The sequence below is a fragment of the Rhinolophus sinicus genome, linkage group LG02 (assembly GCF_036562045.2).
Source record: "Rhinolophus sinicus isolate RSC01 linkage group LG02, ASM3656204v1, whole genome shotgun sequence".
In the NCBI taxonomy this organism is placed as follows: Eukaryota; Metazoa; Chordata; class Mammalia; order Chiroptera; family Rhinolophidae; genus Rhinolophus; species Rhinolophus sinicus.
Genome location: NC_133752.1, coordinates 150102970 through 150116747, shown reverse-complemented (window position 1 = coordinate 150116747; position 13778 = coordinate 150102970). Strand labels below are relative to the sequence as shown.

General features: G+C 42.2%; 1 protein-coding gene across 1 annotated transcript; it reads right to left on the bottom strand.

The window, feature by feature from the left end:
- Positions 1-1175: 1175 nt before the first annotated feature.
- BCDIN3D (BCDIN3 domain containing RNA methyltransferase) lies at positions 1176-5887 on the bottom strand. Its single transcript, XM_019724622.2, has 2 exons — positions 5610-5887; positions 1176-2459 (listed from the first exon to the last, which is right to left on the bottom strand). Exons 1-2 carry the CDS (start codon positions 5841-5843, stop codon positions 1818-1820), a joined length of 876 nt encoding a protein of 291 aa, XP_019580181.2. The 5' UTR covers positions 5844-5887; the 3' UTR covers positions 1176-1817.
- Positions 5888-13778: the final 7891 nt, after the last annotated feature.

Here is a 13778-nt window from a genome sequence, read left to right as displayed (position 1 = left end):
CTCTCAAAGGATTTGCTCACGTTTAGTGGTGAAGAGCTAGAAGAAATACTGCATAACCTTCAGGAGGAGAAAGGACACAGGAAAAATTGGTGGTTTTGAAGATGAGAGAGAATCGAACATGTTGGTAGGTGGACAGGAAGGAGTCAATAAGGCCAAAGAGACACCAAAGGGATCCTCCATAAAGCATAATCTGGGCGAGGTCGTAGAGGTTGGGATCGAGAGCTCAGGGAGAAGTTATTTGGGTAAAAGCTCACGGGGAAGTTAGAAGTGAAAACGAGGGAAGATAAAGACGTTCAAGACGTCCTGACACAGCAAACAAGAATGGCACTAGTTGGCGGTTAGGTCATCTACTTAGATTAATGGAGCAAGGACAGAGTCAAGAGCCAGTAGAAGGGTAAAAGTCTGGAAAAGTCACTGGGATAAAAGTGATGAGCAGCAATATAAAAAGATTGAAAAGCAGTTCCGGAGTCTAACTGGGATTGAAAAGGCACCAACCAACACAATTAGCCTGCACAAAATAGAAAAATTGGTTTTCCTAAGTGAAGGTTTTGCTACCATGTTCCTGTTGTTTACGGACAGCAGTGGCCTCTGCTCTCTCTTGCATAAAGTTCAAATTCCTTAGCAGGAGCGTTTACCTAACTTCTTCATTACTAGGTCCAATGTCTAATTGGTAGTCTAGACTCTCTTGTTCCCTGCTCCTTCTATAACTTCAATTCAGAAAATAACAGGATCGTAGGGATTTTGAAGCTTATCAACCCAATCTCCCTTCTTAGCTAGGTATGTTTTGTTTTTCTATCTTCTCTTCACCAAACAAATCTTTCTCCACCTTCCACTTTCCTCTGGACTGAACTCATGGGCTTTTTAAAAATCAAAACCTGATAGACACCAGCAACACCACCCCAGCATTTATGCTCTAGCATCCAACTGCAGACTCCATGTTACGCATGTTTCTCGGCACATATTCCCACCCCAGACTACTGTGTGTCCTCCACCTCCATATTGGTATGCTTGGGCAGAGAATCCTGACAAAAAAAGTCCTGAATTAACTTATTCACTGGCGTGTCTTCTGTTCTGAGCTTGGGCGAGGTTCTTTTTCTTGAGCTGAAACCTCCCTGGATGCAATGGGTAAAAGCAGCAGTTTCTTATCACTCCCAGATTCACAGGGCATTCTCAACCACACTTATCATTTTTATTATAATTATATATATCATATACAATCCCAGTTCATTTCATTTGTGCCAGTTGGATTTGGGGTTCATAATTTACATCTTTTAAATGCCAGCCAATGCACCTTGACTAGTATCTGTAACTGAGCCTGGTCATGTTGGAGACTTGACCTGCTCTGGAAAGATACGATGTTTCCTCTAATCCGCTCCTTCAGCCAGGCCCATGTCTCTTGTCTCCAGGTTATTTGTGAGGTTTTCCTTGGAGGCAGGAGGAGAAAGACCAGAAGAAGCCTGAAGAAGCCAGATCAGATTCAAGGGCCAAGGGAACCGATACATTCTAAGGCTAGCCTGGTCTTTATAAATAACCACCAAAAGCAGCCCCTTCCATATCCCCGCAGCAGGATCCCTTGCTCTATGCCATCTCAATCCAGATAGCCCAGCGCTTTGCTCCACAGATACTCTTCCAGGATTATCCCAAACAATGGAGAACAGAGAACTGATTCTTTCAATTGCATGTCTTGGACATTTTGCCAAAGCTTCTACCAGGTTTTGAAGCAGCCTAACTGTTAAGGAGTTAAGGAGAGTGAACTTAATTCTCAGTATAAAACCCTTTCAATATCTCTTTCCTGGTCTTCTTGCCCTCTCATCTCACTATCTCCAGACTCTTAATCTGTCCCTTTCGTTCCCTTCTTCTATCAGTGATTCAGGGATTGGCTGAGTCTCTGTGGTTTGTCTTGCCCTGAAGAGCAGAAGGCTGCGGTCCCAGCTGGTATTGCCAAAGCAGCATACTAATTCCATGCCATGGTCCTGGGTCAAGATCTTCACAATCTGACTGGCCATATCACCTCGAATGGCAAGGGAGTGGAAGTGGTCAAAATCATGGAGGCCCAGCTTTCGGAGACGCCTTGCAGCTGCCCGGTAACACTTCCAAGGCTGTGGCTCCACAAGGAGGTAGCGACAGAGGGAGGAAAGGTGAGCCAGGAACTCCCACAGGCCATGGTCCCCATGGTTCAGATGAATCCACATGGTTATTGACATGCAGAAGCCAATGTCAAAAATTGAGCGTCCAAACTGGCTTAAGAAAGAGCTCAAGAGCACCTTCCGGCTCCTTTGATTCATGAAGTCCAGAGTAATAAAAGTCAAGGCATCAGGAAAAGGGCATTCTTTTTCAGCTCGCTCCACTAGGACTGGATCTATGTCGCAGCAGAGGAGACGGAGTTCTCTTGAAACATCTGACCAGTTCTCCCCATCACGTAGGGAAAGGAAGTGTTTGTACAGAGCCACACTCAGATCCTAGAGGAATCCAAAAGAGCTTTGTCATTGCAGCTTTCAATCAGTGAATGGAAGAGAAACCCATCTCTTATCTCTTACTGAGACTGCCACTTACTCCTGGCTTTAGAGGGAGACTTCTAAACTAGCTTAGGGAGGTTGCCTTGAAAGTTTTCCTGAGCAGGCTCTTTGGTGCCCTCCAGGGGTGATAGGCTGTAATGCATCATCGGTATACTTTCCTGACCCGTGGCAGATTGGGTTGTGTGGTTTTAAGTTACAGCCTAATAGAGCAGGAAAGAAACTCAGAGCAGTTTCCAGCTGACGTTAATATGCTGGTAAACTTGCTATCTTTTTCTTTTTTAGGTATCTCAGACCCCAGGGAGGAGGAAAGTGTTCCAGGGGCGTAACCAGTGTTTCTTACCAGGAAGGTGAGGAAAAGGGCTAGTACCACCTTATAAAAACCTGCTTCTCACACCTGTGGGTGGGAAAGTGGATTCCAAGAAGTCCTCATCCAGCCTTTCGTCTACAGCTTCAGTTTCACTACCTGTCTGACACTTCACCACCCGCTTCTGAGGCTTTCTCTGTTTCTGCATCTATTACTTCCAAAAGTCACTGCTGGTCTCCTTCTTCGATGATTTGTGAGTCTCACCATCTCAGCATTTTTTTGACTATAAAACAAGTCACCATGTCCTTTCTCTAATTTTTACTTCTATAACCACTATAACTAATTCACATTCGCGTTGTTCTACACATTTTTTCCAAGCTATTTTCCTATTCACTACCTCATTTGTTCTATGCAACAATTCTGTGAAGAAAATATTTATGCCTTTTTGCCAATAAAGAAAGTGTGGATGGAAACAACCCAGATGTCCCATAATAATAGCACGAATAAATAAATGTGATATATTCCTTAAGATGGAATACTACATAGCAGTTAAAAATGAAGAAATTCAGCTCAGTGCAGTAACGTGGATTCTCATAAATACATAATGCTGAGTAAAAGAGCAAGACAAAAGAAAATACATGGCAAGCTTCCATTTATATGAAGTTCAAAAATGGATCAAATTAAACTTTGTTGTTCAGGAGTACAAAAATAGTAAGCTATAAACAAAAGCAAAGAAACAATAATAATAAAAGTCAGGCTAGTTGTTACCTCTGGGTGGAGAGGGGGGTTTATGAACAGGAAAAGGCATATGGGGGACTTCTGGGGTGCTGATGTTTTATTCTTGATCTGAACAGTAGTCATAAAGGTGTCAGTTTGATAATAATTCATAAAGTATAGATTTGTTTTATGCACCTTTCTCTACGCAGGGCACAGTTCACACACAAAAATTGTATTTTAAACATCACGGTTCAGAGGCTAGTGACTTACTTGTCCAATGTCACATGGTTAGCACACAGCAAGAGTTAGGGTACATTAGGTTCTTTCTTCTTACTTCTTACTCTTTAACAGGCATACACATCACCTAGGGATCTTGCTAAAATAAAGGCTGACAGCAGATGTGGTGGGGGGGTCGAGATTCTGTATTTCTAATAAGCTTCCAAGTCATGCTGATGCTGTAGTTTAAGAACCACACTTTGAGAAGGAAGGTACTCTACTAAGCTGCTTCATTTTCTCCCCAACTCTCTATTTGCGTGTTTGCTGTCTCCCTCCTCGTAGCTAATCTTGCGTGTGCCCCATGTTGGACCAGTAATTTTGTCAGACCAGTCTCCTCCGCCACATCTCCTTATCCTCTCCAGCCTCAATTCCCCAATCCTAGAGTCCCCTGGAAGCTTAAAAAAGAAAATACAGATTCAAAGGCTCAATCTCCAAGATCCTTGATTCAGTAGGTCTTGAGTGGGGTCTAGGAATTTTTAAAATTTAAACAAAGCACCCCATAAATTATGGCACATCTATACAATAAAATAGTATGAAGCTGCTAAAAAGGAATGGAGTCACACAAGTAATCTCCAAATTATTAAATGAAAAGAAAGGTGCAAAATAGTGCGCTACTTTTGTAAAATTAAAAGCGGGGAGATATTTATACAAACAGAAATGCTTGCATACACATAGGATGCATACCTGAGAAATTATACATAGCAGTTACCACTGTATAGGGGAAAAGGAAGATTTAGGGTCAGGCATAGAGACTTGCTCCCTAAATGTACAAGTAGGTTGAACCACTACCCTAGTTAACTGTAACTATGTCCTTGCCTCTAATATGTATATATATTACTGTCAATTTTAAAATCTCCTGTGGTTTCCTAAGGATTTTCATGAAATCCTAAGCCAATCCTCTCTTTTCCATTGCTTTCCCCCTCTGATTTCCTGTATCAGTGGAGAAATGTTTGCAGGGGACACCTAGACACCCACCCCGTGTGCTCATTCCAGCTTTGAGTCAGTATCCAAATGTCCCCCTCTTCTTTATCCTATAGCCTTCAACCCTCCACCAAAGTCTCTTCTGTGGAAGACCAGCAACACAACCAAATTCTCCCCACGCCCTCCTGCTCCTGGAGATGGAGTGAGAGCATTCACTTTGGAAGCATTTGGTGGTGTCAGAGACATTTCTCTATTTTGCACGTGGTTTGACTATTATACGCCTAAGAATACTTTGCGGTAAGAAAACGTGGCAATGCCTTCCTCCAGCAGGATGCTGTATTTTCCGTCTCGATCCTCCACACTGTACCCCGTCAACTCATTGCTTTTAAAATAAATCTCCACTCGACTCCAGGGTCCGTCCTGCACTGCATGGCACACGAATATTAATTCCAGGCACGATTCTGTCACCTCTGACTCATCTCTTCCAGTAAACCAATCCCAACCCCAAGCTCCCAAACGTAGGTCTCCGGAAGCCCCCTCTCCCCAGCCAGGTTGCCAGCCACGCTGACAGGAGGCGAGCGCCGGAAACCCAGTGTGGTGGCCCATCCCACGCGGGGTTTGGCCTGGAGGCGGAGAACGCGGAGGCGGGGACGCGGGAATTCGGGACGTAGTTGAGAAAGATTCCGCCCCAGGATTCCTAAGAGATGCTGGCGGGACCCTGGCAGATAGCTAGTAGCAGCGCGGGGTCGGTAACACTACACCTTTAAGCTCATTTTGGGAAAGGTGTGATGTCACGCCCAGGCCAGAACCCCAGTGGACTTGGAGGCAGCCGACCGCTCGGCTCCCCGACCTCCGATCCCTCTCCCGTCACTCACCCCGGAGTTACACCCCACGTCGAGCCCCAGAATCGGCTTCGTCTCGGAACCCTGAGGGAAGAGCCGACGAAGCAGCTCTGGGGGCAGGAGGCGGAGCCGTTGCTCTGGAGGGTGGAAGCGGGAATAATGAGGGAAATTTCCGAATGGGGCGGCCCCGGGTTCCAGAACTCGCGGTTCCTGTTCCGCCACAGCCTCCTCAACACCCCCAACGCTCTGTTTAGTGGACGCCGCCATTAGCCTCAGTCTGGCCTCCGAGTCCCCGCGGAACCGGAAATCGGGGACCTGCGGCCCGCGGCGCCAACGCGCCTGCGCTGAATGGCGAAGTGCGTGGATATAAAAGCGGCGTTGACTGAGCGAGCGCTGACACCTGGCGTTTGCCTTGTGTTGTAGAGTCTTCGCCGCAATCTAGGAAGTGGTTAGTGATATTATCCTATTTTACAGGTGAGGAAACAAGCGCTGAGAGGTTAAGTGACTTATCCCATGTCGCCAGCCCCTGGAAGAGCAGGCGCCACGTTTCAGTCTCTTCCTTAAAGTCAAGGGGACATTAACCCCTCAGCAGGGCCCTGCGTCCTTGCGTGGTACTCCTGGCGACTGGGGAACAAAGTCCCAATACACAGGTTCAGATACAATAACACAGCTTTATTTGGGAACCAATGTCCCTCCAGAGACCAATGCTCTGGTAAGCATCATAGGTTATACAAGATAAAATAGAATTTAATAAGGAACCAAGTCGCAGAGTCAATCGAGATGGAAAAGATTCCTGGTCCAGGAGAGACCACTGGACGCCCAACGAATGTGAGACAAGCTGGTCATGCAAGGAAGAAGTTGGGCGAGTCCGGGAGTATCTCAGCTTGCCCCTGGCAGAGGGTCTTAGCTGGAGGGCCCAGTCCGACTACTCACTGCACAGCTCTTGAGCTCTGCATTTATCCTCTTTCCTTTGGACTTGTTTACTTCTTAGGTGATAACCAGAAGTTGTTTTGGTGAATGTGTTTAGCACCCAATTTTGTCACACTCAGTTTCACACATAAACATAACCATGTTTACTTTTATGTATATGGTCTACACATAAACATGTTTACTTTCACGTCACTCATCAGTTTCACACCTACTAGTAAACAACTTGTTTTGCAAACCTCAATCCAACAACAACCTGTTTATAGTATATTTTGTATGCTCTACATAGTCAAGCTGAAATTGTTTCAACTTGGGCTACCCAGAAAAAGGAGTTTGTTGGGGTCTTGGAAATCAATTTTGGTCCAACTTCTTTCCTCTACAAATGGGTAAAGTGAGTAGAAATTATTTGTCCAAGGTCACACAGTGAAACTGTGACACAGGAATTTGCACCTGGCTCATCCTGTGATTCCAGGAAACGGTAGCTAGGAGCCATCTGTCCCTTGAGGTGCCAAAAGACCCAGATGGCCCTGCCTGCCAGGTGGGACAGGTGGACCATACAACTGTAGACGGTCAGCTTCTTGAGAGACAAGGACTATGCCTTAAGAGCCAGCACTTAAGCGTGCTTACCAGGTGCCAGACACTTTTCTAAGCCCTTTACATGTATTAACTCATTTAATCCTCACACCGGTCTTGAGAGAACAGGACCATACTTATTATCCCTTTTATGTAGAAAAGGACATAGGGGCACAACAAAGCAACTTGCCCAAGGTCACGAGGTTAGAAATGATAGTACCAGGATTTGAACCCAGGCAGTTTGGTCCAGAGGGTGTGCTTGCAACCATTATGTTATTCTCAGCCTTGAATTCCCTAAGCCTATCATAATGCCTGGGCCAAAAATGCGCAATAAATATTGTTAAATAAAACTTAATATTGTCAACATAAGAAACAGCCAAACCTGTAAAGAAGTTTAATGAGTTTATTTGAGTCAAACTGATGACAATCGCTGAAAAGCAAAATCTCAACAGATTAAGAAAATGCTCCAGAAAATGGCAGTTTTGCAGCTTATTTTATACGTTAGAATCAAAGGAGACGTAAGGAGGGTTATGTGAAATCCATTGGTGGTAGATTAAGGGGGTGGGAGAAAGCAAAGCGGCAAGCTCTCTGGGATTGGATAAAAAGTAAAACGGAGAGACAGATACTTCTTTTACATTGGTGGGCACAGGATAGTTAACAACACTATAGCACAGAGAGGTAGTATTCAGGGAACAAGATAACAATGAGGGGTTCTATAGTCTGGTGCTGACAGTGGGTTGTGCCTTGAAGGGTCTGGAAAAAGGGATTCCTCTGACATTCCAAGGGTATGTTATCTTAAATGCAAAAAGACAATAGACAGGCTCACTTAAGGTAAAGATTGACCTTTGTCAAGGAAGCTACAGGCCAAGGATGTGACTACCAGCCATGACCCGCGTTTAGTTATGAATTCTTATGTTCAGACCACCCTGCAGGGTAAATTTTGGTCTCAGAGTTTGTAGGGCCTGCCTTGCGGGCCTACACTGCGCTTGTCAGCTTTAGTATGTGGCCCCTTTTTCATCCACAATGTCAACAAAGGTTGTTGGGAAAACTGGTTATTCACATGCAAAAGAATGAAAGTAGACCCTTGTCTTACACACAAATCAACTCAGAATGGATTAAAGACTTAAACATAGTGAAACTGTATGACTCCTAGGAAAAGAAAAATGGGGGAAGGGCTTCATTGATCTTGGCAATGATTTCATGGATATGAAAACAAAAACACAGACAATCAAAGCAAAAATAGACAAGTGGGACTACATCAAGCTAAAAAGCTGCATAGCAAAGAAAACCATTGACAGAGTAAAAAGGCAGCCTACAGAATGGGAGAACATATTTGCAAACCATATATCTGATAAGGGATTAATTTCCAAAATATATAAGGAATTACTCCAATGCAACAGCAAAAAAACCTAATAACTGAATTTTAAAATTGTCAAAGGACTTGAATAGACATTTCTCCAAAGAAAAACATACAAATGGTAAAAGTATATGAAAAGATGCTCAATGTCACTAATCATCAGGGAAATTAAAATCAAAACCGCAATGAAATATCATCTCACACCTGTTAGGATGTGACTTTTGGAACACAACCCATCTACAAATGGAGAATTTACTCTTTATTAAAATAGAGAAATCCTGCAATTAGTCCTTGTAGAGTTTGAAACCACTTGGAAATAATAACCATACAATTTATAAATGGAGTGTTAGAGCCAAAAGGCAACCAAGAGAATATTCATTCTAAACCTCTCATTTTCAGATGAGGAAACTGAGACTCAGGAGGTAAAGGCAGTTTCTCCAAAGATGGAGTCAAATTAGTCAGGGTAGGCTAAGTGCTGTAACAAACAACCTCCAAATCCCAGTGGCTTGCCACCATAAAGGTTTATTTCTTCCTCATATTACAGTCCAATATGAGTCAGTTGGGGTGGGGGTGGAGAAGGGAAGAGCCCTCTACTTCTCAGAGATTTCATGGACTCATCTAGAACCTCTGCATTTCCCTGCTGCCCTGGAGTTCTCCAATGAGTCCTCTATATGTGGCTGCAGATGAGGGAGGAGGGAGATTGTAGAATCTCAAGGGATGCTTTGGGGGCCAGGTACACAAGAGGCATTCCTTACTCCCACACACATTCCATTGGCTAGAACTCTGTCCCATGGCCCACCTAGATGCAAGAGTGGTGGGGAATATAATCTAGCAATATGTCCAGGAAGAAAAAACAAACAAACATGGATTTGGGAGAAAAATAACTAGTCTCTGTCCAGGAAAGGTGGGCGAGGAGGAAGAGAGTAAATATTTGTGGAATATTAGCCAGAAGATTGGAGCTGGATTTTTGTACGTTAATTCATTAAATCTGGGATAGGCTTCAGATTCAACTTGTTCCCATGTTGGTGTTGTTTGTTTGTTTGTTTGTTTGCCTCAGCCCCATATGGAAGATAAAATGGAAACAAGGATACTTCTCATCCTTCCTCTCTCTCCCAAGACACATTTTATACCCCAAGGGACTCATAAAGAAAATATTCTACCTTCACTAATTACTGATGAGATGGAGACATATATGAGATCTTTTGAAAGACTTTCTCTAGCCTACCCTCCACAACCTAAACCATTTTCCCTTTTGAAATTCCATAGGACCTGCAGATGATTAACAGCTAATCCTTTCATTTGTTTTCAGAATCCTCCCCCCTTTCTCCCTCTGAAATAAATAATTTTCATTATATCAGTCAGGATTCTTGGTTGCAAGCAACAGAAACTAACTCTGGTTGACAAACAGAAAAGGAACAAACAGGGCAGAGTTGGAAAATAGAAGACAAAAGATAGAGTCCAGTCTAGGAGGTCTGATAGCCAAATAATAGGACTCCCAGAAAGGGAAAGCAGAGGGAACTATCAAACTATTTATCAAAGAACTATCAAAGAAATCAGAGAATTATCTAAGAAATTATTCAAGAAAAATCCCCAGAACTGAAGGGCCTAACAGGTGTCAGGTATAATGGATAAAAATAGTTCCACAAGACACAACATGGTAAAATTTCAGAACATTGAGGACAAAGAGGAAATCCTACATGTTTCTAGAAAGACTGAAAACAAAAGATTTCATACACAGGGTCAAGAATCATAATAGCACTGTATATCTCAACAGCCACACTGGCAGCTAGAAGGCAATGAAACAATGCCTTGAAAATTTTGAAGGAACGTTATTTCTAATCCTACATTCTATACACAGCCAAATGATTAAATGTAAAGATAGAATGAAGATATTTCCAGACATGCAAGAAGCCAAAAATATTATCTTCCATCAACTGTTTCTCAGGAAGCTACTGGAAAATAGTTTTCATCAAAATGAGGTAGAAAACCAAGAAAGGGAAGCTTATGGAATCTAGAATGCAGGTTTTCAACAGAGATGAGGGGTGAAGGGAATCCCAGGATGGAGATGAAGGAAGATTCCCGGACAATAGCTGCCAGCAGATCTTTAGAGTGAACAATGCAAGTTAGAGAAGTCAGGAGATTCCAGAGAGAAGATGGTGTCAACAAGATGAAATTGATAGAATACCTAAAGTATTTGAGTATATTGAAAGGGTATTTACCCACTTGGAGGAAGGTTAAGAAAAAAGTTAGTAGTAAGGCCATAGAAAATTAAGCAAATGAACTAACAACAATGATTAACCTTCAGAAAAGCAAAACATTGTGCAAGAAAGGAGAAGTAACCATTGTATGTTACATAGCTCAGTAGTCAACAGGGTTTATAGCCTTAATAATGTAAACGTTGTATATTGCTCAGTCCACAATTATGGATATAACCAAATCAGAAGGTCCCCGGGGTTAGTGGGAAGAGGAGGAATGTGTGTGTGTGTGTGTGTGTGTGTGTGTGTGTGTGTGTCCTTGATTTCTATCTCTCCCATTTTGTTTTTAATCCTTTCTGATTTTTTCTCTAATGCCCTTCTATTTTATCCTTCAAACTAATGTATTTTCCATGCTTTCAATAATGCACATGTATTAGTTTTATCATCAGAGAAAAGACCAATACAGATTATTACAAAAAAAAAAAAAAAGGTTGGAACCCTGTCTACAAGCAACCTCAGCCTTCCTTCTTAATTCAATGTAGACGTAGCATCTGTGAAGTTTTCTAAATGTTATGTGAGCCTACTTATGTTTTCAGCATGTACCACTAGGCATAATGAGTTCCACAAGGTCACCCTACTGTGCAAAGTTTTCTTTCATAGAATCATAGAACCTTACATTTTCATTTATCATCTTTCAAACCCAAGTGATTTCCTGAATTCACAAATTTTATAAGGTGTGTTCAGGACAGGTGGCTGAGGCAAGGTCTGTGAAGGAGAGCAATGAGGGGAGGGTTGGGGTGCTTTGGGCTTCTTGGGAGGCAAAGTTGGTGGTGACACCAGGAAAGAGTGGACTGGGAAGAGGAGATAAAGAACCATCTCCTGTTAATGACACTTCCGGAGGACAGATCTGACGTCAGGCTCCCTATGCCCACAGAATAAAGTCCAAAGTCTTTAAATCAAGGCCTCTTAAATGCAAATGAATCACCTGACTCTCTTGTTAAAATGCAGATTCTGATTCAGGAGGTCTGGGGTGAGCCTGGAGTCTGCATTTCTGACAAGCTCTCAGGTGACACCAAGACTGCTGGCCCACGGAGCATGCCTTGAATACCTAAGATGACCTGCAAGGTCTTCTAAAACTGACCTTCTGTCTGTGTCTTCAGCTTCACCTCCCCCGCTCCACTCCCACCCTGTTCCAGCCATGCTGAGCCACTCGGAGTTCCCTGAATGTGCTGGGTGGGAGCTCTGTGTCTTTGCACATGCTGTTCCCTGTGCCTGGAATCTATCTGTCCTCCCCTCTCCTCCCCCACAATTACTCTCCTGAAACCCAGTTCATGTGTGTCCTCTTTTGTGAAGACATTACTACCACCCACTGTCCTTCAAAAAGAGTATTTCCTTCCTCCTAGATGTGTCTATTACTCCCTTTGTCGTACAATATTGCAATTTTTTTTATTTACTATGAACTCGTTGAAGGAAAAGACCATGTCCTGTCTTTGTATCCCCAGCAGCTGGCAGCTAAATAAATGCCTCCTACATGAATGAAGGCTTGTTTTATAAAGAAGGAATAGATTCTCAACAACGTATAGTTTTACACAGAGGACAAGAAAATTAAGACTCAGGAAAGGATATTCGATGTGTCCGGTAGGTGATACCTGATAACTATCACTACTGCCAGTTTTCTTCCTATGCTTCCCTTTTTCCTTCTTTTCTTTTTTCTTATCATCCTTCCTAACTTTCCCCCCTCTATTTGTTTACTTTTTAAACTTCCCTTTGCAGTATATTTTACTACGCAGGTTATGTTTTTTTTTTCAGTATAGAAATATTAGTAAATCTAGATAAATCAAACGAAAAGTCCTGAAGTCTTACTTATCACCTGGAGATAACCGTAACATTAACATTTTAATTAACATTTTAATGTATATCCATCTAGATTTTTTCCTATGCATAAGTATATATAAAATGTACCTGTGTATTTATATATACTTCATTAACATTAAACAAATTAATGTTTTTAATTACTCTAACCTAGCTGTAGATAATACCTCCTTTGGAGATAGCACCAAAAACCTACATTTCAGAACATTTTTGAGGAATATAGGCCAGTTAATTTGTAGAATATCCTGCAATTTGCTTTTATCTAATGTTTTCTCATGATAAGACCCAGACTTCGCATTTTTTGGTAAAAATTATATAAGTAGTCTGTCCTTCTCAGTACATCACATCAGAAGGCACATAGTGTCAATTATTTGTGATATAAATGGATTCATTTTTTTTTCCAGTGGCTTGAAAAATAAAAGTTTATTTCTTGCTCACATAAAAGTCAGGGGCTGGTATTTTTGGCTGTCAGGTGGCTTTTAGGAACCCAGGGACCTTTCATCTTGTGGCTCCCCCTCCTAGAGCCTTGAAGGTGTCTGTATCCACCCAACAGCTTAGGTATAAGAGAAAAATGATGTAAACTGATTCATGATTAATGTGGAATCTACCAGGTTTCTCTGCTGTAATGTTAGCATATTTTTCTTCATAATTAAAAAGTAATGTATGAAAAAAATCTGTGCATATGAAAAGATACTAAATAGTCATTAGGGAAATGCAAATCACAACCACAGTGAGACACTACATCATACCCAAAAGGATGGCTAAAATACAAAAGATAGACAATAACAAATATTGGTGAGGGTGTGGAGAAATTGGAAGCCTCATACCTTGCTGCTGGAAGTGTAAAATGGTGCAGCTCCTTTGGAAAACAATTTGGCAGTTTATCAAAAGGTTAAACATGGGCACCTATGACCCAGCTATTCTACCTCTAGGTATATACTCAAGAGAAATGAAATCATATGTCCACACAAAAACTTGTACACAAATGTTTATAGCAGTATCATACATATAGCCCAAAATAAAAACAACCCAAATGTCCAATTGATGAATGGATAAACAAAATGTGGCATTCCCATATAATGGACTAGTATTCAGTCATAGAAAGGAATGATGTGCTACAACATCCCAACTCTGGGATCCCAAGAGTCTCTGCATATACCATCTTTCCCCGAAAATAAGACCTAGATGGACCATCAGCTCTAATGCGTCTTTTGGAGCAAAAATTAATATGAGACCCGGAATTATATCATACCACATCACATCACATCACATCACATC

What these genes read in the sequence shown, in the direction of transcription:
- BCDIN3D (XM_019724622.2), bottom strand. Translation starts at nt 5,843, where the DNA reads ATGGCGGCGTCCACTAAACAGAGCGTTGGGGGTGTTGAGGAGGCTGTG. An exon ending in ACGTGGGGTGTAACTCCGGG is followed by an intron (nt 2,460 to 5,609) that starts GTGAGTGACGGG and finishes GGATTCCTCTAG; the next exon opens with GATCTGAGTGTGGCTCTGTA.